At 35.9% G+C, this 25,587-nt stretch overlaps 1 protein-coding gene across 43 annotated transcripts in view; it reads left to right on the top strand.

The window, feature by feature from the left end:
* Window positions 1-25,587, top strand: part of Rims2 (regulating synaptic membrane exocytosis 2) — a 522,675-nt gene that overhangs the window by 317,107 nt on the left and 179,981 nt on the right. For 20 of the 43 annotated variants that reach the window (XM_060389550.1, XM_060389547.1, XM_060389544.1 and 17 more), the window contains 3 exons: window positions 1,253-1,321; window positions 1,907-2,063; window positions 3,298-3,411. In XM_060389550.1, the coding sequence (XP_060245533.1) occupies window positions 1,253-1,321; window positions 1,907-2,063; window positions 3,298-3,411 (340 nt within the window). Of the gene's footprint in view, window positions 1-1,252; window positions 1,322-1,906; window positions 2,064-3,297; window positions 3,412-11,542; window positions 11,609-25,587 lie in introns of those variants that run through there. The other 23 variants (XM_060389526.1, XM_060389562.1, XM_060389543.1 and 20 more) reach the window with 4 other exon arrangements.

Here is a 25,587-nt window from a genome sequence, read left to right as displayed (position 1 = left end):
GATAATAGTAAAAACTTACAATCTTTGTACTATGTACCTGTCACAACAATCATTTTTTATTTTATTTTTTTTGTATTAATTATAGTTTGTTCTCTTTGTATCCCAGCTGTAGCCCCTCTCTCATTCCTTTCCAAACCCCACCCTTCTTTCCTCATCTGCTGTCTCCAAGTCCACTGATAGAGGAGGACCTCCTCCCCTTCCCTCTGACCTTAGCTTATCAGGTCTTATTAGGACTGGCTGCAATGTCCTCCTCAGTGGCCTGGTAAGGCTGCTCCCCCATTGGGGGAGGTGATCAAAGAGCCAGCCACTGACTTCATGTCAGAGACAGCTCCTGTTCCCCTGTCACAGCAATCATTAACCTTATTAACTAAATAAAAGATTCGTTACATAGTGTCTATCCCAAGGCATAAATTAAGAAAAGTAAATATTTAAAATTAAGCACTTATTTCTGTGTGTGGTATATGTCCTAATTAAGCTAGTCTTTTTTAGACAATGAAATGGTTTTTATTGAACTTGATGGTACTTTTGCCATATTGAGATTAACATTAACATTTCTAGGGATGAGTCTGGGCAGAGGCAGGCAGATCTTTGTGAGGCCAGTTCTTTTAGGGCAGGCTAGTCTACAAAGTGAGTTCCAGGAGAGCCAGTGCTACAAGAGCAACATTGTCTGGAAGGGAAATAAAAAACTCACCTGGTGTACAAGGTGAGTTCCCAGGAAAAAAACAACTAAAGTAATGAACAAGAGGGAAGTTAGTATGTCATGAATCAGTTTATGTTTCTGAAATTCTCTATGATCACATATAACAAAACTAGACTTCACATTTCTTAGTCATCCATTTTAGGAAGTGACATGTAATGATTTGGAAAATATCTTATTTCTGTGTTTTGAAGTTTACCCAGGTTTAGGTGCCTTTGTCCCAGAGGACCGCACACAGGCAGCTATTTTTACATAGACTTGAACTGTATGTTTCCTACTTTATATAGTTCCAGACATTCACCCATTTGGGGATTTTGTCTTAAGCATTTTCTGAATAATTGTATAAATTGTTACCACTTTGTGATCTGTATCCTAACCTCATGAAATGTTTGTGAAAACTCAATGTTGGTGAGCACGTAATGACTCTTCTATCTTTTTCTATCCTCAAGTGTTTAATTTATTATATTTTAAATTATTTTTCAACTTACGTAGGTTTTTCTTTCTTGGTGTTTGAATAACCATAAAGATTAATTTTTGCTGTTATTTGTATTATAGGGTCAAAGAGAATAAGTGACAGTGAGGTCTCTGACTATGATTGTGATGATGGAATTGGTGTGGTGACAGGTAAGAATTATAGAAGTATTTTATAGTATTAAAAGGTAGTCTAATTCACCATTATTTGTCATCAAAACAAATAAAGAGAAGAACATAAATTTGCTTACTCATCTCCTAAAAAATAACCCCAAGAAAACTTTGACAACTTAGAGTCCTAAACAGTTGCTGGAAATTCTGTGCACATTCTTAGAGTGAATATTTTTTAAAGAAGCCATCCCCGGGTAAGAAAATACTCATAAATTTTCTGTTTTAGAATAACTAAATAATAATGCTTTTATGATAAATTAGAGATCTGAAACATCATATGTAATGTATCCTTAATATTATATAATAATAATTTATTCTATTCTTAAATAACCTCACAAGTCTTATAATTATATAGTTAACAAGATCTTGATTACTGAATTTTTGATAATCGTTCTTAGAGCAATATCAGCATGCCATAGTCAATAAACTACTTTTTAAGACTCAGTTGCTTTGTTTTGCCTTCTTATTAAGAATGAACAATAAGGTAATTACTAAGTATACAATTTTTATTTACATTTTTCATGTAAAGGTTTAGATAATTATTTTTATTTTATTTTCTGCTCTTAGATTATCGGCACAATGGTCGTGATCTTCAAAGCTCCACATTATCAGTGCCAGAACAAGTAATGTCATCAAACCATTGCTCAGCAGCAGGGTCTCCTCATCGGGTGGACACTATAGGAAGGACCAGGTCATGGTCGCCCAGTGCCCCTCCTCCGCAGAGGTAAGGCTGTGTGGACATTCTGCTCATAGCATGGTACTTAGGGTGAATTTAGCATGAATTACCACGATAGCCTCTAAACATAAATTATTCATTAAATATTCTTTTTTAAAAAAGTAAGACGTCATTGCAATGGGAATAAGATATCATATATTTTGTTACTTTGCATGATCTCTGTGGTATTTGATCTAACAGTTTAAAATAGTTAAGAAAAACTGTATTTAAGTTGCATGTAAATATCAGGTAAATCCATTTAGAATCAAATAATTATATTCATGAATCATATAATTATTGGTAAGTTAAAAAAGAAAACATTCTTCAAAAAACTAAAAATAATGCGTGGATAGTAGGAAAAATGAACACACAAATCTGTTTGCTGTAGGTCTTATAATATTAGAAAACTCTGACCAATCTGAGTACCAAAGAGCTACATACATGCAGTATAATCCATGGGCATAATGTGTATGTTACACAAGATAGATAGTTCTGGAGATACATTAACTGGAAAAGTTGTGTAGTATGCATTGATAGAACTTAACTTAATAGATACTGACTAAATAGTACATTCTGGATATGTAAGTATATCAAATTGGTCTGTGTATTTGAATAGTCCTCTGTATACAGACATGACATTGTAAACTAATAAAAAGGGATGGTTTGTAAAGGACCGAAACCTAGTCCATCACTTTGAATGAACGTTTTCTTTCCTTGTGTAAGTTTTCAAAGGACTACCATATTCAGTGGGATCCAGGCGGGACAATAATTAGACAGCTATAATCATAGGAAGTTATGAAGGTGGTGGTTTAGCTAGAGTGCTACCAGGGAAGGGGGGAGAATTAAATAGGTATTGATTAGTGGCTTTTCTGAGATTTGAACTCAGGTCCAGCCATGCATAAGGTATCATTCTCACCATTCTTGAGGTCCATAGAAAATAGCATGTATAGCATTGAACCTAACTTTCATAAATCTTTCCTCTAGTATATCTTATATCACTGATTATCAGTGATAGAGAGCTGGGTGTAGCCTATCATTAAGGTATGATATTGCTTATCTTATCCTTAAGGATAGTCTCTTAAAATTTTTATTTTTATAAAAGAGCAGCAGGCTCTCTGTTAGCTGTTAATTTCCAAATGAAATGTACACCACCAGAAATACAAATAAAAACATAGATTTTATTATTTTTTTATGTAGAATGTGCTATAGATTAGTAAGATATTTCATGATTTTGCTGTTTTAGTAGGACTGTGGAACAGGGGCTTCGAGGAACACGTGCTACTGGCCATTACAATACAATTAGCCGAATGGATAGACACCGTGTCATGGATGACCATTATTCTCCAGACAGAGACAGGTAAATTCCTACTGGTCTCTGTTGCCTCAGGAAGGGTTATTGTAAAATGTTTTCTCTGGCCCTTTGTCTCATCTTGGATTCCAGACCATGCTTTTTCTTTACTGTCCCCACATTCTTTCTTAAGATTGCTCTTTGTTTAAAAGAAGAGGTTAAACACATACAGGGTTTTTTTGTTTTTGTTTTTTTTTTTAATAAGAAAAACAAACATCAGAGCCTCATGGCTCATGTTTGGAATTCCAGTACTTGAGATGGTGACCAGGGAAATCAAAACTTAAGACCAGTCTGAGCTGCTTGATTAGTCCCTGTCAAGAAAAGAAATACTTTGGCCTTTCATTAAATCAAAATACCTAGTACATTTGCTCAAGAGATTATAATGATAATCAGAATACAAACAAGATGTTTCATTAGTTTACCTGCGCAAACAAATTATTATTTGTAATAATAATCTGATAGAGATTAAAGTGTTTAATAGATTTTAGAGAAATGGTGTGACTTTTCACATACAGAAATAGACGGTCTGGTATATTTAGGAAACCTTTTATCATAATTCTTGAAGAGGTTTTCTCTCATGGCCTTCAGTAAAGCTTTAATATCTTGAAGAATCATATTTGTTGATTGCTCTGCTTGTAAGAATTTTCTGAATTTGCCCCATTAAATGTAACAAGCTTGGGAGTAACATAGTATGTTACAATGCTTACATTAATTACTACTAATTTTAAGAAAATTAACTTTATAATCCATACTTTGGTTATATATGAGAAAGTACCATTGGATTTTTTCAAACTCTCAAATGTGTTTAAGAAGAGGATAGTGTTGATTATAGTGTTCAGAAAAATACGCTGAAATAGTGAGGGAACTTACATTTCTTTGTCCTTAAAGTACACCAACTGTCAGAATGTATAAAATCATTTAGTTTGACTCAAGATTAAGACTCAATGCATGCAAATAATTCCATTGTGTCTGTAAGAGAAACAATAGAGGGTGTCTTCCACATTGATGGAGCCAAACAAATACTGCTTTTGGTGTCTAGGATTAAAGAAGAAACCAAATAGTTATTAATATCAAGTAAAAATTTAAAAAATAGTTTTTGCTTTTTAACCTTTTAAACATTCTCATGTAATGACTGTATTGTAGGTGATGTGAGTGTGCTGTCTACCAGAAGACATGCTCATCGAGTGCTATAATAGAATAGTGAGGGTAGGAGTGCCATGGAGAGCATCAGTAGGTATTTTGTTTGCCTAATGGGATGTTAATGAACTTTATTAGCTTTTCAAATTATTTCTATAGGTGTCACAACCTTCTTACAATTGAAACTTTGCTTATTGAGGGAATAAAATTGTGTAGATGACTTTAAATTTCTTATAAGCTTACGTAAAGTAAACATTTAATGAAAAAAGTGGACTTAACATTAAGTCCAAAAAATATAGCCTAATCTTTGTAGAAAGTGATAGAATAAAATTACAAAACAACTGTTTACTGTTATATTAAATATAGTATTTGTCAGTATTTTAAGGCACATTTTATTAGGCTTAGTGGCCATAAACATATGACATTCACCTTTAATATTTTTGGTTAAAACCCAGGGATTATTAAAATAATTAACCCCTGTTTTATATAATCAGATCAGAAACATTTATACTTGAAGTATCATTATGCTTTTCTTCTTCATGATATTATGAATCTTTTAGAATAGTAAGAATATTCAAATGTTTGTCTTAGAAAGTTCTGAAGAACATAGATCTCTATGATTTCATCTCACGTTTGTAAGGAGGGATGTGGGTGTTCCGGCTACAGTCATTCTTTGTTGGGATCTGTCTTAAATCATTTTAAAACATTGTGTAAAGTAGAATTTCATTTCAATAGAAACAAAACAATAGACAGCACTTCTAGAATTATTTTGGTTATGCGTGCTATTCATTAATATAAGAAGCAAAATTCATTGTACAATATGCTCCTTAATATCTGTTCTAGTCTAACATTCTTAAGAATTTTCAGTAATCAAATGCATCAGGCTGTCCTTTTTAAAATAGGAAAGTGATCTTGTTTTATTTTTATGATTGTTGTAGAGTTGTGAATCTGCTCAGTTTGGGTTTTTTGGGTTTGAGATACAATTTTGTGCATTTTTGAGGAATTTCCAGAAAATATTAAGTAAGAGTAGAAGCTCTGCCTTGAATATGGTTTATGGCTTCCCATGTAGCTCATGGCTGCGGACCCAGCTAAGGAAAGAGAAAAGAGTGAATCCAGCGAGGGTAGCCTTTATTTCACTGTTTTCTGGCTAGCATGAGATGAGTTGCTCTTGTCCACCTTACCATCTCCTTCATGGTGGACTATAACATTTCAGGAAATGGTTAAAAATAAATTTTCCTCTCCGAAATAGGATATGTCAAATATTTTGTCATAGCATTCAAATTTTGACTAACACAACAATCAATAACTACTACCAAAGGAAGAATTTTCTTTGTTATTAAGTAGTGTAATTTAGGAATTTTTAAAAGATGTACACATCATTCTTGTTAGTAAAATCTAATTCGTTGAGTTAGAAATTTGACTAATTAAATGTATTCTTTTTCATAGGATTTGGAACCAAGTGTTCTTGAATTCATATTTAAGATTTTAAGTATCTTTGGGGGAAACCAAGCATTTGATTTCTATGTTTATAAAATGTCTTCTATAGAATTATACAGATGAACTGGGACAGTGCCTGCAGTGACAGTTACATATTTCTTATCATCCAGGCAGTTACCACAGAGTATAGCATATAGCCATATTTTACCAGAAGTTTGTATTGATGCTTGCGTGTAATCCTGGTACTTAGTAGGTGGTGCCAGGAGGGTTGGCCATTAGAAACCAGACTTGCCTATACAGCCAGTCCAGCGAGAGACTGAACTATATAACACAGTCTCAAAACAAACAAACAACAACAAAATGAAAGAAAAATTTGTAGTATGTAAAAATGCAAATAGATCCATACTTATCACCCTGCGCAAAACTAAAGTCCAAGTGGATCCAAGACCTCAGTATAAAGCCAGACACACTAAATTGGTTAGAAGAAAAAGTGGGGAAGAGCCTTGAACTCATTGGCACAGGAGACAACTTCCTGAACAGAATACCAATAGCACAGGCTCTAAGATCAATAATCACTAAATGGGACCTCATGAAACTGAAAGGCTTCTGTAAAGCAAAGGACACTGTCACAGAACAAAACAACAGCCTACAGATTGGGAAAGGATCTTCACCAACCCTATATCTGACAGAGGACTAATATCCAGTGTATACAAAGAACTAAAGAAGTTAAACAGCAAAAAATCAAGTAATCCAATTAAAAACTGGGGTACAGAGCTAAACAGAGAATTCTCTGCAGAGGAGTATCGAATGGCAGAGAAACACTTAAAGAAATGTTCAACGTCCTTAGTCATAAGGGAAATGCAAATCAAAACGACCCTAAGATTTCACCTTTCACCCATCAGAATGGCTAAGATCAAAAATTCAAGTGACAACACATGCTGGAGAGGTTGTGGAGAAAGGGGAACCCTCCTCCACTGCTGGTGGGAAGGTAAACTTGTACAACCACATTGGAAATTAATCTGGCGCTTCCTCAGACAACTAGGAATACTGCTTCCTCAAGATCCAGCCATACCACTCCTAGGCATATACCCAAAAGATGCTCAAGTACACAGTAAGGACATTAGCTCAACCATGTTTGTAGCAGCTTTATTCATAATAGCCAGAAGCTGGAAACAGCCCAGATGTTCCACAATAGAGGAATGGATACAGAAATGTGGTACATCTATACAATGGAATATTACTCAGCAATAGAAACAAGGAAATCATGAAAATATGATATACACATTATATTAAGAAAACTTTGACTTGTAAACATTTTATATTTAATAGATTAACAGTTATTCCGAAATAACAAAATAGCAACAAACAAAAATAAAAACCTTGAGAAATTAGTTAAGTCAGCCACTGTGGAAAATGCATTGAAGACAGGACCTGTGTTGGACTTTGAGAAATGGGAAGGTTTATTCAGGCAATAAGAGCAAAGAATATATCTATCTATCATGGAGTTTGGTATGAAGTAGCATTTGGTGGCATGTAGGAAAATTGTATGTGAAGGCAGACTTTTAAATTGACCATATTCTATATGATATGTTGCTGTTTGTCTTACATTACCGTTCTTTGTTAAACTTAAGTAGCGGATACATGAGATATAAAATCATATTCTTTTTATGAGTAATGTTTAAGAATTATGTACACCTATTTTATTGGGTTGTTGATTCTATACTTGTCTCATTCTATCATTATTAGTAACATTTTTATTCTGTTGTGAAAAGTCTTAACAATGCAAACACTTGCATACAGATTATTAGTTAAAATAACACATTGTAAATGGATTAGTTTTATTTTCAGCCCCTCCCCTTGCACTTTTTGACTCATTGTTTGTTTGGGTTTTTTTTTTTTTTTTTTTTTTTTTTTTTTAGTAAACCTGGTAACTGTTGTTTCTTTAGTAACCCTTCTGACTACTACTGCTAGGAACATAATTTGCAAGAGGATATATATATGTGGCTTTAGAACTAGAAATTTTTTTAAGACTTTAGTCATAGGAATTAATTTACTTTTAATATTTATGAAAAATATTCCATACTATTGTAATAATATCACAACATATGTAGTATATCTTTCTGTTGGTTGCTTCCATTCTAATAAGTAAGTATGATTTTAGCATCACACATAAAATTTTTAAATGGGTCAGTGGTGGTGGTGGGTTAGCTCCACACTGCTGCCCTCAGTAGCAAGAGGATGCCTCTTGTCTTTTCAGGACTTCAGCTTTGTTCAAACTGCCATGTTTGAACTGGCATTGACATAGAGAAGAACTTAAGGACTAATCAGATTTTAGGTTAAATAAATGATATATAGTATTTAAGTATAAAGGTAAAGATATAGAATGGTCCTCAAAACACCCTAGATCCTGGTTGTGGGCTTCTCTGAGAGATAGAGAATCACCTTTCATTGTTTTTGTAACAGGCATTTATACCATTTTAGGGAGTTTTGAAGTTAACTCTCTTCAAAGGTTTGCTAAGGGTTCTAAATGAGATCTCAGGGTGCTTTCAAAAGGATTCCTCTTGGGATTACAAATGATACGATCACAAGAGTTCAGAAAGGTAGCGTAGCATAGCATTACAGTAAACAAAAGTATCAGTCTTGTTAGAACATCTCAAAATGTCCAGTGAAAAGATTGAGCCCCTATGGTGGCCACGCACACTAAGGCCTTATGGATGGTTCATTGTTATAACATAAGACATCTGTCTGTGCAAAAAATGTTATTTCACATTAACAACTTTCACAGTAAACAGTGATTATATTTGAATTCTTGATTCTCAGCAGAGTCTTTAATCGATTCCCAGATGAGGGATTTACTTCCTTTTTTAATGTCCCAGTATTTTTTTCTGTATTCTGTTTAAGCATCAGAAGATAAATTTTAAATTTTTCCTAAATACATTCATACAAAAGACTTATATACTAAAAAAGGAAAATGCTTTAATATATAAACCTTTGATGTACCTCAGATACTTTATATATTCCATTTTCTTGTCTTATTAAAGTATTTAGTGGATCATTGTATACAGAAATTTTTAAATGGCACTATGTTTGTTTAGTTGACCAGCATATATGTTTATTAGTTATAGTTCCCATTTAAAAATTTTATGTGTGATGCTAAAATCATACTTACTTATTAGAATGGAAGCAACCAACAGAAAGATATACTACATATGTTGTGATATTATTACAATAGTATGGAATATTTTTCACAAATATTAAAAGTAAATTAATTCCTATGACTAAAGTCTTAAAAAAATTTCTAGTTCTAAAGCCACATATATATATCCTCTTGCAAATTATGTTCCTAGCAGTAGTAGTCAGAAGGGTTACTAAAGAAACAACAGTTACCAGGTTTACTAAAAAAAAAAAATGTTGTGAGGCTGAGGCTAATATTGTTAGAACAAAAAGATGAGTCAGAAAGAAAACTACTTGCCTGAGGTTATTGGAAAGGCTTCAAAGAGAATCTAGATGATAGAACTTTCAAAGGCAAAGAAATGGAGAGAGCCTTGGAATGGTGGGATTCCCACCAGGAGGAGAAATAGGAACATGTGGATCAGGAAACTGCATAATATTCATAGAGAATGTTAGGCAGTCTGTTTTACCTAGATGTTAGGTAGTAGCACAAGAAATGAGATGAAGGCTGGAGACAGTTTTGAGAGAGATTGTGTAAAAAATGAAGAATGACCCGGGTCATAGGAGGAGCAGGATTTGAAGGTGGGAAACTTACTCCAGTAGATTCAGAAACCTGATGCAACAGTGCCGGGAATGGGAGGGAAAATCTGACTGTCACTCTAGACTTAGAGGGAGAAGTATGAATGCTGAAAGTGTTCTAGGTTTCTTAGCATTGTTTTCAGTAAAGATCAGCTGCCATAATTCTTTGGGAAATATATATCTGCATACACACACACACATATTTAATCTCTTTACAGCATAATCCCAGTCCACTCTCTGCTTTCCTCCCAGTCTGTCCCTCATAACATACCCCTAACCCCCTCTCCTTCTCAGAGAAGGGGAGGCCCCAAGAGGTATCAACCCACCTCAGCACTTCAAGTCACATCCTCTCCCACTGGGCCTGAGAAGGCAGCCCAGCTATGAGGAAGGGATTCAGTGACAGGCAACAGTCAGAGACAGCTCCTATTCCTATTGTTTGGGGGCCCACATTTTAACCAAGCTGCACATCTGCTATGTATGTATAGGAGGTCAGGTCCAGCTTATACAAGCTCTTTGGTAGCTTCTCTGAGGCCCCATGGACCCAGGTTAGTTTATTCCATAGTTCTTCTTGTGGTGTTCTTGACCCTTAAGGCTCCTTCTGTCCTTCCTCCCACTCTTCCCCAGAACTCCCTGAGCTCAGCCATTTGTTTGGCTGTGGGTCTCTGTATCAGTTTCTGTATTCAGCTGCTGAATAAAGCCTCTCAGAAGACAGTTATGCGTGGCTCCTGTCCACAGTCATAACAGAGTATCATTAATAGTGACAGTGGCTGGGTCTCATGTTGGGCCAGTCATTGATTTGTCATTCCCTCAATCTCTACTCCATCTGTATCTTTATGCTTCTTGTAGGCAAGACAAATTTTGAGTCTGAGATTTTATTGGTGCTGTCTCCTCTCCAGTGGAAGTCCCACTTGGCTACAAGAGATGGCCACTTCAGACTCCTTGGCACCCCCCCCCCCCATAGTCCTAGAATTCTCAGCGAGGGTCACCCCCATAGACTCTCAGGAGGAGCCTCCCCTGTTTCAGAGACTCTACCCTCATTTCCTTTCTTTCTCCCAGTCCTTCCCTCCCTCACTGCTACCTCTGCTCTCTGCACTCTTGATTCCCACCCTTTTCCAACCCTTCTCCTACCCAGTTCTCTCTCTCTCCATCCACTTTAGATATCTATTTTAGGAAACAAATATTTTAAGAAGGATAATTATAAATTAGTACCAAACAAAGAAAATCAATTTGAAATGGCTTGGAAGGTTAGTCATTTGTTGACTTGATTATTTACAGTTGTTGGAGGCTGGAATGCAGCACAGCCAATAGCATTTCATAAATACAAATATAGTATATAGTATTTAATAAACACTGTAAGCTTGTAAATTGATTCATTAAATGAAACTTTAAAGCTTCTTCTTATTTGTAGAATTAATAAAAGAAAAATAAAACCTCATGAAATGTCTTGGGCATTGTAAGTGCTAGATATCACATGGTTGTCATTTGCTGGTCATTTTCTTATTTTTTTCCTTCTCATCTTTTCTCCTAAAAAAAGATAACATTTGCTAAATGGTGCTTAATATATTAGAATAATAATCAAATAATTTTATCATTTAATTAGAAAATCTAAATGTTAAATTATGTTGCATTTTATTTTTAGAATATTTCATTTATTTCACCCTTTCTATGTCCCAGGGGGCATCAAGAAGATAGCCATGCTTTTCAGTAGCAATTTGCTTTGCTTTGCTTACTATCTGATTATCTGTTTAAAACTAAGCTATACCTTTTCTCTTCTTTCCTGAGTCTCATTTTATTCTTGTTTCTGCCATGCTTGCAGTCATTTTCTTACTCTACCTCGCTCCAGATACAGTCAGACCATTGGGCATCATCACAGGGATGGAAGGTATTATTTTCTTACGATTGAGTCTATGTGTAGACTTGCATGCTGTGTCTATGTGATATAATTTCCTTTTAGTTTTGTTTATATATATATATATATATATATATATATACACACATACATGTGTGGTCATTAATGAATTATAGAAAATTATTTTATTAGGAATTAAGTAAACTTTGCTACCAAAAAGGAGAGAGTAACAGTATTGCAGTTGACATCCCCTTTCTTTGCTAACTTCCTAATCAGATATGTAATTATCACTGGTTTATTAGTACATGTTGTCACAGTCTGCTTTCCTATTCAGTGTTTCTCAAGAGGAGACTAATTTGAAGTACATTGACCTGATCTGTCTGTGGTTACTTGGTCAAAAGTAGCTGATCTGCTCCTTCATAGTAGATAAGCTTGGGTCTATAAGAATGCTCAATCTATGGGGATACCCTCTTTGTTTTCAACCATATTATAGCTTATTTTGAAGAAGGAATTTTCCAATGAATTATGGGTAGACTAAATCTAATACTTAAAAAATATTCAACTTATTTTAGAAGGAAATATTGCTTGCCTTGCATTTAGCAGAATGTGGATATTACTGCAAAGAGAAGGAAATAAGGTGTCCATTGTTAAATTCTCAAGGCCATTTGTAGCTGAGGTTCCTTTTTGTTATTGATAATATTTTTACTTATTGTTTATTTATTTTTCACAATTTCATACATGTATAATGAATTCTGATTATATGGTTTCATCCATCTTCTCCTAAACTCCTTCAGCTCTTCCAAATTTCTTCTACTTCCCAATGCATTCTCTTTCTACTTAAAAGTCTTTTTGTGATGTTCATGCATATGTGCGCCTGTGTGCATGCGTGTGTGTGTTTGTGTGTGGTGGGTGCATACGTGCACATAGGCATGGGTGGGCTTTTTTATTTGAGTTGGTTCAACTTAACAGGAACAGGGCCTCTCTTCACCCTGTTCCAGAATATTTATTGACCCTCCCTTGGAGGAGGGGATTGTGGTTTTGACCAGTTCACTGTCAACATTTTCAAGCTAGTTAGGCAGAGGGAAGAATCATGATGACAGCATGGTGATGTGTTCACCTAGAGCAAATAATAAATTCTGTGTTATGCTATGTGTAACCTCCTTCATCCCTATTTAATTAGCTAGGGGTTCAAGTGATATGCTGAGTTTAAAAATATATGTAAAATATGAAGGGTAAATTTTTAAATTTGAAATTATAGACAAATGTGGAAGAAAAATCAAAAGACAACTTTGGTAATATATCCTAACAATCCATTTTGCTAATATCTTTCAATATACATTTATTGAATAGAAATTTGTTATCTTGTAATTTAAGATGACTACTGATAATTTCAATTTTTTAAGTCCTTTTTAGTGTTTTGCTCAGTCATAATTGTTTCTTTGTACATTGCTTTTTACTGTTGTACAATATATTTTTGGAAATTTCTTGTTTTCAATGGTTACAGACTTACCTTACAAGATGTGACAATACCTGTATATTCCTGCATCCTAAATCCTTACTGGGTCTTTCTTTAGGTACTTATCTTCCATGAATAAAACCTACATGTTAAAGGCTTTTTCTTTGGTTTCTCCTTGTTTTAAGTCGAAATCATGTGGCACCTGCTAGATTTTATATTTTGTATTGTTCTTAGATATAGTTAACCAGTAATTTTTTTGCTTACTATTATTTAGTTTTTAAATTTACTAGTGTAGATTCATTTCTTAATTAGCTCTAGATTGACTGTCAATTTCATATACTTTTTAAATTCTAATTTTCTACCTATCTTTAAAAGAGTTTATAAAGTCTCTTTCTGTACTTTCATTTAGTTTGTTGTCAAGAAACAAAAGATTGTTAATATTAAAATATAACACTGTAAAATCTGAATTTGAAAACAAGTTTTTGTCTACAGTCTGTGCTATAAATATATTTACATGTCTATCTTAGGTGTATAAAGGTATTTGCCTTTGTCTGAGTAGCTGAACACACAAAGGCCTTTGTGTCTGCTTTCCCTTCTTAGTGTCAGGATTTTGTTGGTTGAACTTGTGCACATCTGTGAGTTCTGTTGCACTCACTGCGAGCTCACATCTGCCTAGTCCCGTTGTGTCGGGAAGATGCCATTTCCTTGGAATCGTCCATCATCTCTGGCTCCTACAGTGTCTGTGCTCTATTTCCATGCAGATCCCTAGCCCTTGAGAGGAAAGATATGATAAAAGCATACCATTTAGAGATTAGTGTTTCAAATTCAGTTACTCTGTGCGCATTGTCAACTTGTACCTTTCTGTACCAAATTAGTTACCATCTACTGCAAGGAGCTGCTTCTCTGATAAGGGTTCAGCAAGGCACTCATCTATGGAGTGTATTACTGTGTCATTAGAAATCATTTTATTGTTGTGTCACTAGCAGAATAGTAATAGTAGGTTTCCCTCTGGGGCTCACTCACCTGTCTAGCCTCAGACTCTTCTCAGGTATGGGCTTCATGACATGGAGTGGGTCATAAGCTCAATAAGGAAGTGGTTGGCTACCCCCAAGACCTTTGTATCACTTTTGCTCTAGTGTACGAATCTGTGGCTACCTTGATGTTTTGAGTGTCATGATTTGTAGCTGAGTGATATTGATGATTAATTTGCTGCTAGTTATCTTCCAGAACCATGGATGCCACCAATGTATATAAGATAAAAATAAATTAAAAGGGCTGGAGAGATGGCTCAGAGGTTAAGAGTACTGACTGCTCTTTCAGAGGACCCAGGTTCAAATATCAGCACCCACATGGCAGCTCACAAGTGTCTGTAACTCCAGTTCCAGGGAGTATGACACCCTCAGTTAGGCATGCATGGAGTCAAAACACCAATGTATACAAAATAAAAATAAATTTTAAAAAAAGTGTGCACCAGAACCGTGAATGCTAGCCAGTAGGGATGAATTTCTAGTTGGGCTCCAGTTCAGTTTCTCAATTTTGATGAGTAAGTGGAATCTATAGCAACCGAGTCTTACCATCAGGTTATAGAGAGTAACCAGTGAGTTTGTCCACAGTCTGTGCTGACTGTGGAGTCTGTGGCTCCCTTAGACCAGGGGCTTAACAGAGTATAGCCCATTCTGAGGGCATATGATTTCTAACTGAGGGATGTTTTCTCCCATCATATGCCAACTCCATTTAAATTCCTTTCACATATGTGTATGTTTTAAGAAACTTCTATAGTAGCAGGTTTCTTTTTTTTTTTTTAACTGATATTCTCTGCAAGAAGTTTATTAGGAAGGAGGGGGGAGTAGGACATGGAGAGAGAGAGAGAAGGGAAGGGGCGCTGAGAGAGAGAAAGAGAGTAAGAGAAGAGTGTAAGAGTGTAAGAGAGAGAAAGAGAGAGAGTGTAAGCTAGTAGCAGGTTTCTATATGGCCTCTGCATAAGATTTTATTGTCAGTTGTTTCTCCTCACATTCTCTTCTTTACCCTGCCAATCCATACCCCTCCATATGTAATCCTCTATTCTAGTTTGTCCTTTAGTTTGTTATAACACTGTATTCTATGTACCCTTCCTTGAAAGATTCCATCCCCACCCTTTGCCCCATGGACATCTAGGCTGTTTCTAATTTCTGGCTATTAAAAATAGAGCTGCAGTGACCATGGATGAACTAGTACCTCTGGACTGGGATGTACAGTCCTTTGGGTATACCTAGATCATGTGGTAGATGAGTTTTTAGCTTTTAGAAGTTCTCCACACTGATTTCCACAGTGGCCGGAGAAGCTTGCACTAGTAGTAAGTAGCTGCTCCCATTCCCTGCATCTTGGCCGGCATTGGCTGTCATGTCTTTTATTATTCTTGGCTGTTGACTGAGATGACATGAAATCTCAAAGTAGTTTTAATTTATATTCCCTGATGGCTGAGAAAGTTGAACATTTTTGAGAGTTTTTCTTAGTCATTTATATTTCATCTTTTTACAACTTTGAACCCCATACCTAGAAGAATCCGAGATTAGATAGGTGAATGGACCCCAGGGAAAAACGTACCACTACTATTCTGCTAAGTAACATAGCAATAAAACAATTTCTAATGACACAGTAATATACTCCATAAATGAGTTGTCATAGATCTTATTTTTGAATCTGGGTACTTGTTTTTTTTTTATATTCTGATTTTTTATTTTTTGTTTGATTTTAGTTAATTTAAGTATATTCTGGAAAATTATTCTCTATCAGATGTATTATTGGTGAAGACTTTTTAAAAATAAATTTATTTATTTATTGTGATTTATTAATTTTATATCTCATCTGTAGCCCCTCCCTCATCTCCTCCCAGTCCCACCCACCCTCTCTAGATGTTTTACCCATCACTTTGTACAAAAAGCTTTTAGCATCATGAGATTCCAATCATTAAGTTGTGGTTTTTACAACTGTGCTTCTGGAGACACGTTCAAAAAGTACTTTGCTATGTCAGCAAGGTCAAAACTCTTCTCCACTTTTTGTTCTGTCAGATTCAGGGTTTCAGCTCTTCAGTTGAGGTCCTTGATTCAATTTGAAGTTGAATTTTATGCAGGGTGATAAATATGGATCTATTTTTTTCTTGTTGGCAGCTATCCAGTTTGACTAGCACCATTTGTTGAAGATGCCATTTTTTTCCTAGTTTGTATTTTTTACTTCTATGTCAAAAATCAGTCTATAAGTGTGTGGACTTATGTCTGGTTTTTCAGTTTAATTCCTTTGGTTAATTTGTCTATTTTTACATCAATACCATGATGTTTTTACTACTATTGCTGTAGAATATAGTGTGAAATCTGGGATGTGTTACTTCCAATAATTCTTTTATTACTCAGGATTATTTTAGTTTTCCTGTGTTTTTTGTGTTTTCATATTAAGTTGAAAATAGTAATGTTTTTAAGTATTGTGAAATACTGTGTTGGAATTTTGATTGGGATTTTGTAGTTTTCTTGTGGTGGAACGGCGATCTTGACAGTATTAATTCTACTGGTCCATAAACACAGGAGAGCTTTGCATCTGCTGTCTTTTTCCATTTCTTAATTCAATGTCTTCAAGTTTTTATTATCTAAGTTTTTTCAGTGGCTTGGTTATAGTAATACCAAGATATGTTCATTGTTGTTGGAACTATTGTGGAATGTACTGGTTTTTAATGATTTTTTTTTCTCAGTCTTTCATTTGTTTATCAGGAAGGTTCCTGATTTTTGTGTGTTAATTTTATGTCTTGTTAATTTGCGGAAACTGTTTATTAGCTGTAGAATTTTCTTCATGGAGTTTTAAAGGTACTTTTTATATAAAATTAGATTATCTGCAAATAAAGATACTTGACTTTTGTCTTTCCAGTTATATCTCCTTCCTTCCTCTCTTTGAGTTGTCTCAGATCGGAAGTTAACTATATTGAGCGCTTAAAAAGAGATTAGCCAGCCTTGTCTTCCTTCATTTTACTAAAAATGCTTTGAGTTTGTCTTATTTTAGGATGATGTTGTTTGTGAGCTTCTTGTAAGTTGCCTTATCATGTTGAGGTTTGCTCCTTGTATCCTTAATCCTGTAGTTCTCAACCTATGGGTTTTGACCCCTTTGAGGGTAGAACAAGTTTTTCACAGAGGTTGCCTAAGACCATTGGAAAATGCAAATATTTACATTACAATTCAGATCAGTAGCGAAAGCACAGTTATGAAGTAGCAATGAAAACAATTTTATGGTTGGGGTCACCACAACATAAGGAACTTTATTAAAGAGCCACAGTATTAGGAAGGTTGAGAACCACTGCCCTAATCTATCTAGAACTTTTATCATGAAGGAACATTGGATTTAGTTTCTGCATGTAATGAGATGAAATTATGTGGGTTTTTCCAGTCTTTTTAATGCAATAGATTAAATTTATTAAATTTTGTATGCTGTATGATCCATGCATCCCTGGGACGAAACCATGTTGATCGTGATGGATAACCTTTTATTGTGTTCTTGAATTTGGTTTGCAAGCATTTTATTGAGAATTTTTGCATCTATGCTCATAAAGGATGCTGGTCTATAATTTTCTTTTTAGTTGTCTTTATAAAAAGAATTAGGACATGTCCTTTCAGTTCCTTTTTGCAGAATAATTTGAGGAATATTGATGTTAGTTCTTTGATGGTAGAATTCTGTGCTGGTTCTGTCTGTCCCTCAGCTGTTTTTCTTGGGAAGTTTTTAATTACTGCTTTGATTTTACTAGGTGTTATGGGTTTCTTTATTTCATGTTGATTTGGCTTTGGTAGGTCCTATCTATTAAAAACAAACAAACAAACAAACAAACAAAAAACCCTATCCTTTGGAGGAATACACAATTTTAAAGTATGCCCTCACGATTCTCTGAATTTCCTTGGTATCTGTAGTAATGTCTGTTTGTTTTACCTCTTATTTATTTAGTGCTTTAAGTCCTCTTTCTTTGTCTTTAGTTAATTTGCCTAAAGGTTTATCAGTCTTGTTTATTTTTTTCAAATTTTTATTTCTTTGGTTCTATTTTTTGTTAATATTATTGTTGTTTGTTTTTCATTGCTTAAGCCCTGTGTTTTATTATTTTGGACCATCTACTCTTTGGGGGTATTATTTCTTCTTTTTATTTTTTAAAAGACCTTTGAATGTGCTGTTAATATATAAATATGAGATCTCACCTAGTTTTTGATTTATACACTTAGTGCTATAAAATTGTCCTTTAGTACTGCTTTTTTGTTGTTTTTCTATAGGTTTATTTATGTATATTGTCTTTATTCAGTATATTTTCATTCAGCTCTAAGAAGTTTTGAATTCCCTTTTTTATTTTGTCTTGGCCCCGTTTTCATTCATTAGCGAGGTCAGCTTCCATGAGATTGTATACTTTCTGCTGTTTCTTATGTTGTTGATATCCAGACTTACTTCATAGTAGTCAGGATGCTGAGTGTTATTTCGGGTATCTACTATCTGTTTAAACCTGCTCTGTGTTCAAATGTGTGGTCAGTTTTGGAGAAAGTTCCATGGGCTGCTGAGATGGTGGTATATTCTCTAGCATTTTTGTAGAATGTTGTGTAAATGTCCATTAGGTCCTTATAATTAATGATCTTCATTAATTACACCATTTCTCTGCTTAGTTTTTATATTGATGACCTCTCTATTGGCGAAAGTGGAGTATTGAGGTTGTCCAGTATCACTCTGCTAGTGTCAGTATGTAATTTTAGCTGTAGTATTTGTTTTATGTTTTATGAACTTGTGTTTGGGGAATAAATGCTTAGATCATAATATCTATTGGTGTATTTTTAATGAATATGTGATGTTTTTCTGATTAATTTCAGTTTTAGAGTCTATCTTTCCAGTAAGGACAGATACTGCTTTAGCTGAGATGTGCGGAGGCTGCAAAAGTGTGAATCCTGTTTTCTAATCTAATTTCCTAGTCTCTGTCATTTTATTGGGGGATCGAGACCTTTACAATTGAGAGTTATTAGTGAGCAATATTTATTAATTCCTGTTAATTTCCTGTTGTCAATGGCCTAACTCCCATCCTCATTTTTGATTTACTGTTTTGAGATTATTTATTCTTTGTATCATCTTGAATGAAGATTACTCTTTTCAGATAAGTTTCCTTCTAGTAACATATATAGAGCTTGATTAGTAGACATGACTTGCTTAAATTTGTTTTTTTTTTTCTTAAAGATTTACTTATTTTTATTATTTATATAGTACTTTGCTTGCATGTACACCTGTATGCCAAAGAGGGTACCAGATCTCACTACAGATGGTTATGCCCCACCATGTGGTTGCTGGGAATTGAACTCAGGACCTTTGGAAGAGCAGACAGTGCTCTTAACCTCTGAGCCATCTCTCCAGCCCTTAAATTTGTTTTTAATGTGAGGTGTTTTTTTGTTCTCTCTTGATTGTGATAGTTTGCTGGGTACAGTAGTTTAGGCTTACACCTGTGATCTCTCTTAGCTTATAGAACATTCATTCATGCCTTGACTTTCAGAGTCTCCATTGAAAAGAACTATATTATATTGGGGAAATTTTCTTCTATGGTTTTGTTAAAAAATTTCCTGCCCTTAATGTGTGTGTGTGTGTGTGTGTGTATTAATCTATTGCTTTTGTATATCTATTATTCTTAGTTTTGGTCTTTTCATGATTACCCAGATTTCCTAATTATTTTATGCTTGGACTTTTTTTTTTTTTTAAGATTTAACGTTGGTGTTGGTCTCCTTGGTTTGCCTGTGGTATATATGCAAGATTAGAGTCTCACAACAGCGTAATGCAGCCATGACCATTCAGGCCTTTACAGCCATTGAAGCAGGACAGTCTCCCCAAGCATGGTTGGATACCATAAAAAGCTAAAATGTTACGCTCAGGATGCGAGGCTAAGCACTGCACTCAGGGTCAGCCGCTTTCGACCCAGAGAAGAGCAAGTCTGATTGCATGCGGGAATGTAAACTGGTACAACCACGTTGGAAGTCAATCTGGTGCTTTCTCAGATAATTAGGAATAGTGCTTCCTCAAGACCCAGCTATACCACTGCTAGGTATATACCCAAAATTTGCTCAAGTACACAACAAGAACATTTGCTCAACCATGTTTGTAGCAGCTTTATTTGTAATAGCCAGAACCTGGAAACAACCCAGATGTCCATCAATGGAGGAACGGATACAGAAATTGTGGTATTTTTAAACAATGGAATACTACTCAGCAATCAAAAATGAGGAAATCATGAAATTTGTAGGCAAATGGTGGGATCTAGAAAAGATCATTCTGAGTGAAGTATCCCAGAAGGAGAAAGACAAACATGATCTATAATCACTTATGTAGACCTACAAGATTTGATAAACATAATGAAATCTATACACCTAAAGAAGATAAACAAGAAAGCAGACACGGGGTAAGGTGATTAATCCTCACTTAAAAAGACAATGGGATGTGCATTGGACATATGACAGGAGCCTACCGCAGAGGGCCTCTGAAAGACTCTACCTAGCAGTGTATCAAAGCAGATACTAAGACTCATAACCAAACTTTCGGCCGAGTGCAGGGAATCATATGAAAGAAGGGGAGTTAGTATGACGTGGAAAGGATAGGAGCTCCACAAGGACCAAATATATCGAGGTCCAATTTTTTGATTGTTGATCTTAGAGCCTGTGTTGCTGGTGTTTTATTCAGGAAGTTGTCTCCTGTGCCAATGAGTTCAAGGCTCTTCCCTGCTTTTTCTTCTAACTGATTTAATGTGACTGGCTTTATATTGAGGCCTTTTTGATCCCCTTGCACTTTAGTTTTGTGCAGGGTGATAAATATGGATCTATTTGCACTTTTCTACATGTAGTCATCCAGTTTGACCAGCACTGTTTGTTGAAGATGCTGTCTTTTTTCCATTGTGTGGTTTTGGTTTCTTTGTCAAAATCACGTATCCGTGGGTGTGTGGGTTTATTTCTGGGTCTTCTCTTCGATTACGTTGATCCACCATTCTGCTTCTATGCCAGTACCATGTAGTTGTTAGTACTATTGCTCTGTAGTACAGCTTGAGATCAGAAATGCAGATACCTCCAGATGATCTGTTGTTGTACAGGATTGTTTTAGCAATTGTGGGTTTTTTGTTTTTCCATATGAAATTGAGAATTGTTCTTTCAAGGTATGTAAAGAATTGTGTTGGTATTTTGATGGGAATGGCATTGAATTGGAAGATTGCTTTTCGCAGCATTTCCATTTTATCTACGTTAATCCGACCGATGCATGAGCATGAGAGATCTTTCCACCTTCTGATATCTTCTTCAATTTCTTTCTTCAGAGATTTGAAGTTTTTTTGAAACAGGTCTTTCACTTGCTTGGTTTTAGTCACACCAAGGTAAGTCACATTAAGGTACTTTATGTTATTTGTGACTATTGTGAAGGGTGTTGTTTTCTTTTGTATACAGGTGGGCTATTGATTTTTTTGAGTTAATTTTGTATCCACTCGGCTGTTTATCAGCTTAAGGAGTTCTCTGGTTGAATTTTTGGGGTCCCTCATGTATAGTATCATATCATCTACAAATAGTGATGCTTTGACTTCTTCCTTTCTGATGTGTATCCCCTTGATCTCCTTTAGTTGTCTTATTTCTCTAGCTAGGACTTCCAGCACTATGTTAGAAAGATATGGAAAGAGTGGGCAGCCTTGTCTTGTCCCTGATTTCAGTGGGATTGATTTAAGTGTCTCTGTTTAGTTTGATGTTGGCTATAGGCTTGCTATATATTTTCTTTACTATGTTTAGGTATGTCCCTTGTATCCCTGATCTCTCCTAGGCTTTAAACATAAATGGGTGTGGGATTTTGTCAAATACTTTTTTTTTAGCATCTAAGGAGATAAACTTGTCATTTTTCTCCTTCGGTTTGTCTATATGGTGGATTACATTGATGGATTTTGTTGTATTGAACCACACCAGCATGCCTGGGATGAAACCTACTTCATCATGGAGGATGATATCTTTTATGTGTTTTTGTATTCGGTTTGCAAATATTTTATTGAGTATATTTGCATCAGTGTTCATAAGAGAAATAGGTATGAGGTCCCCTTTTATTGTTGGGCCTTTCTTTGGTTTAAGGATCAAGGTTATTGTGGATTCATAGAATGAGTTTGGTAATGTTCCTTCTGTTTTATTTTGTGGAATAGTTTGAAGAGAATTGGAGTTAGCTCTTTGAATGTTTGGTAGAATCCTGCACTGAAACCATTTGGGCCTGGGCTTTTTTTGGATGGAAGACTTTTGATGACTGTTTCTATATAATATAGTATAAACATACTAAATTCTTTACACCCAGAGAAGCTAGGCAAGAAGCAGAACCCTGGTTAAGATGATCAAGCCTTACTCAGAAAGGCAAACGGGACAGATATCAGAAGAGGAAGAGTATACTCAGCAGGGTATCAAAGCAGATGCTGAGACTCATTGCCAAACTTTGGGCAGAGTACAGGGAATCTTATGAAAGAAGGGGGAGATAGAAAGACCTGGAGGGGACAGGAGCTCCACAAAGAGAGCAACAAAACCAGAAAGTCTGGGCCCAGAGTTCTTTTCTGAGACTGATACTCCAACCAGAGTCGATTTGTGGATTATAACCTAGAACCCCTGCACAGATGTAGCCCATGGCAGCTCAGTATGCAAGTGGTTTCTCTAGTAAAAGGTACAGGGACTGTCTCTGACATGAACTCAGTGGCTGGCTCTTTAACTGCCTCCCCTCTCCTGAGGGAGAAGCAGCCTTGCTAGTCCACAGAGGAGGACATTGGAGTGAATCCTGATGAGACCTGATAAACTAGGGTCAGATGGAAGGCAGGGAGGACCTCCTTATCAGTGGACTTAGAGAGGGGCGTGGGAGGAGATGAGGGAGGGAGGTTCGGATTGGGAGGGAGTTAGGAAGGGGGCTACAGCTGGGATACAAAGCGAATAAAATGTAATTAATGTAAAAAATAAAAAAATAATTTAAAAAACCTGGAAATATGATTACAGTAGATCTAAGGAGACATTGGAGGGAATTGAAATAAACTAAGATGGGTTTTGTGAATAGAAATGAGCTTATATTTATTTTTCGGATTAGAGGGGAAGATTTGAAGGAAGCAGACCTAAGGTAAAGGACAGTATTGGAGAGAAATCAAATTATGGCATGAAATCAGTTTTAAGGTTCCTGAGCAGGAAGAGTTGGGTTAGAAGGGACATTGACTGATGTATGAGTGACCCAGATGGTCAAACACATGGGTATGTAGTCACGAAAGGCAGAGTGGGTGGAAGGAGGAAATTGGTGAAATTAAATACCCAAAAGTATCAGATGAAGATTTGTTATAGGAACCAAATTATGAACACTTTTGACATAGCTAATGAAATCTGAGTTTCAGTGGAAAATAGGTTTGAATTCTGTGAAATATTGTTCGTAAGTTATGCTCTTTGCACACTTGAACCAGAGAAGCTGTGCCTACTTGCATAAGACCTACACAAATCCAAGCCCCTTAAAAGTTCCAGCATGGAGGAGAAAGGGACTTCCGGCTTTTCAGGTCAGGGAGCTATTAGCAGTTGTTGGCTGCAGAGGAGGGAGAGTCACCTCCCTTTAGTGAGTGGTCAGTGGTGGCTTGCCTTTGTCTCAGTGAGTGACCCAAGTCCACATGGGTATAAGTAACACTCATCGAACTCAGTGGATAATGAGGAAGAAGAGGGAGGCATGAAGTGCAGAGGAAGATATGTTGGAATGTTTTGGAGTAAGGAAAGTGGGAGACAGATAAGATCAAGATGCATTATGAACGCATATGAAATTAAAAAAATACTTTTAAAACTTTGAGGTATTCAACTTTAATGCTTCTGAGTTTAAATAGTTTTATCAGATTCAAAGATCCATAATATTTTCCCAGAATTATGAGACTGATGCAAGAAGGAAAAATGGGGATAATAAATTTATTAACTTCTAGAAATTGAGGTTCAAGGCTGTTAACAATTTTTGCATGTGTATGTATTGAAATTTGTCCTAGCCATAGGGATTAGGATAAAGGAACTGGCAGAAAAGCAGGCAGTTTCCCATATAATTATTGACTTAGAGAGTGATGGGAAGGTGTCTAGGTGTCAGCAGATTGTATGTTAATGGAGGTTACAGGTTAGCAGCGCCCTAAGATGGAAACACAGTAAGGGTGCTAACTGTCTCCTGTGAATGAGCACCACTGGAAGCAGATACTGTTTCTTGAGTAGTTATTTAAGGCAAGAATCCATTCTGGTACTTAAAAGAAGCACATTAACAGCTCTTTACAGAGTTAGAGGTCAGGAATCCAGAACAAAGTATAGGACGTGACAAATTGAGAGAAAAGATACCACTGTGAGGTGGGTGTGTGAAATTTGCCTTTATGAGACCTTTATGAGATAGACAACAATTACAGAGATGCTTAAATATAACTGATTAAGCTTAAACGATCCCAGGCTTGTCCTCAATTGTTTTATTTCTTGAACTAAATAAGGACCTTAGAGAGGTTCTGACCTGGTCTAGAAGAATGCTGAAGGTTTCTTCAGAGTATGTGTGTGGCAACTATGGCTCTTATTTACAGATTGTTTAGGGCCATAACTAGGACTCTGATTAAAGAAAGGGATCTAGAAAAGCTAATAGAGTCATCATAAAAAAATGAAATCTTTGTGTGGCTAGAGATTGTCCTCATAAGCACCTTATCTGGAAAGTAACTCTGAGGGTTCTTTGTTAAATGTGTTCAAAGCCAACAGTTCAAACTTTCTCAACTACCTTTTAAAAAAAAAATGTGCAACATTTTTATTAATTCTTTGAGAATTTTAGACATGTATATGATGTATTTTGACCTTATTTATCTACTGCACTCTCATAACTTTCCCAGATCCACTCCTCAGCCACTCTACCCTCCTCACTGCGTGTTCTCTCTTTGTGTGCCTCTGTCTCTGTGTGTCTCTGTCTCTTTGTCTTTCTTTCTCTTTCTCTCTGTGTGTGTCTCTATGTCTTTCTGTCTCTGTCTGTCTTTCTCTGTGTGTCTCTAAGTCTCTTTCTGTGTCACTCTCTCTCTCTCAGACAGGTTTTCACAGTTTAACTGTGCTGGAACTAGATTTGTAGTCCAGGCCATCCCTGAGCCTACCTCCCAAGTGCTGGGATTAAAGGCATGCACTACTGTCACCTGGATTCTTTTTGTTCTTATAATGTATCAAGCTCAGTTTGTACTATTCCTGTCTTCACTAGAGCATGGTCAGTTTAAAGGAGGCACAGCCTTGAAGAAAACTGCCTCCCTCTCCCCTAAAAGCTATCACTTATGTTGGTCTCCTTGTGTGGCTCCTGTCCCCTCCATGTCCTTCTGCCTCCCACTTCTTCCATAAGACTCCCTGTGCTCTTCCCAAAGTTTGACTGTAAGTTTGAGCATCTGCTTGGATACTCTAATGGGTGGAGCCTTTCAGAGGACCCTCTATGGTAGGCTCTCATACTGTTCCCTCTCTTCCACAGTCTGGTGTCTATCCTGTTTGCCATTCTGAATGAGTTTTAAGCATCTAGAAGAAGAGGATTCCAGGGAGGTCTGATG

The sequence above is a fragment of the Meriones unguiculatus genome, chromosome 8 (assembly GCF_030254825.1).
Source record: "Meriones unguiculatus strain TT.TT164.6M chromosome 8, Bangor_MerUng_6.1, whole genome shotgun sequence".
NCBI lineage: Eukaryota > Metazoa > Chordata > Mammalia > Rodentia > Muridae > Meriones > Meriones unguiculatus.
Note: the sequence above shows the minus strand (reverse complement) of the source record. Positions and strands in the feature narration are given on the sequence as shown.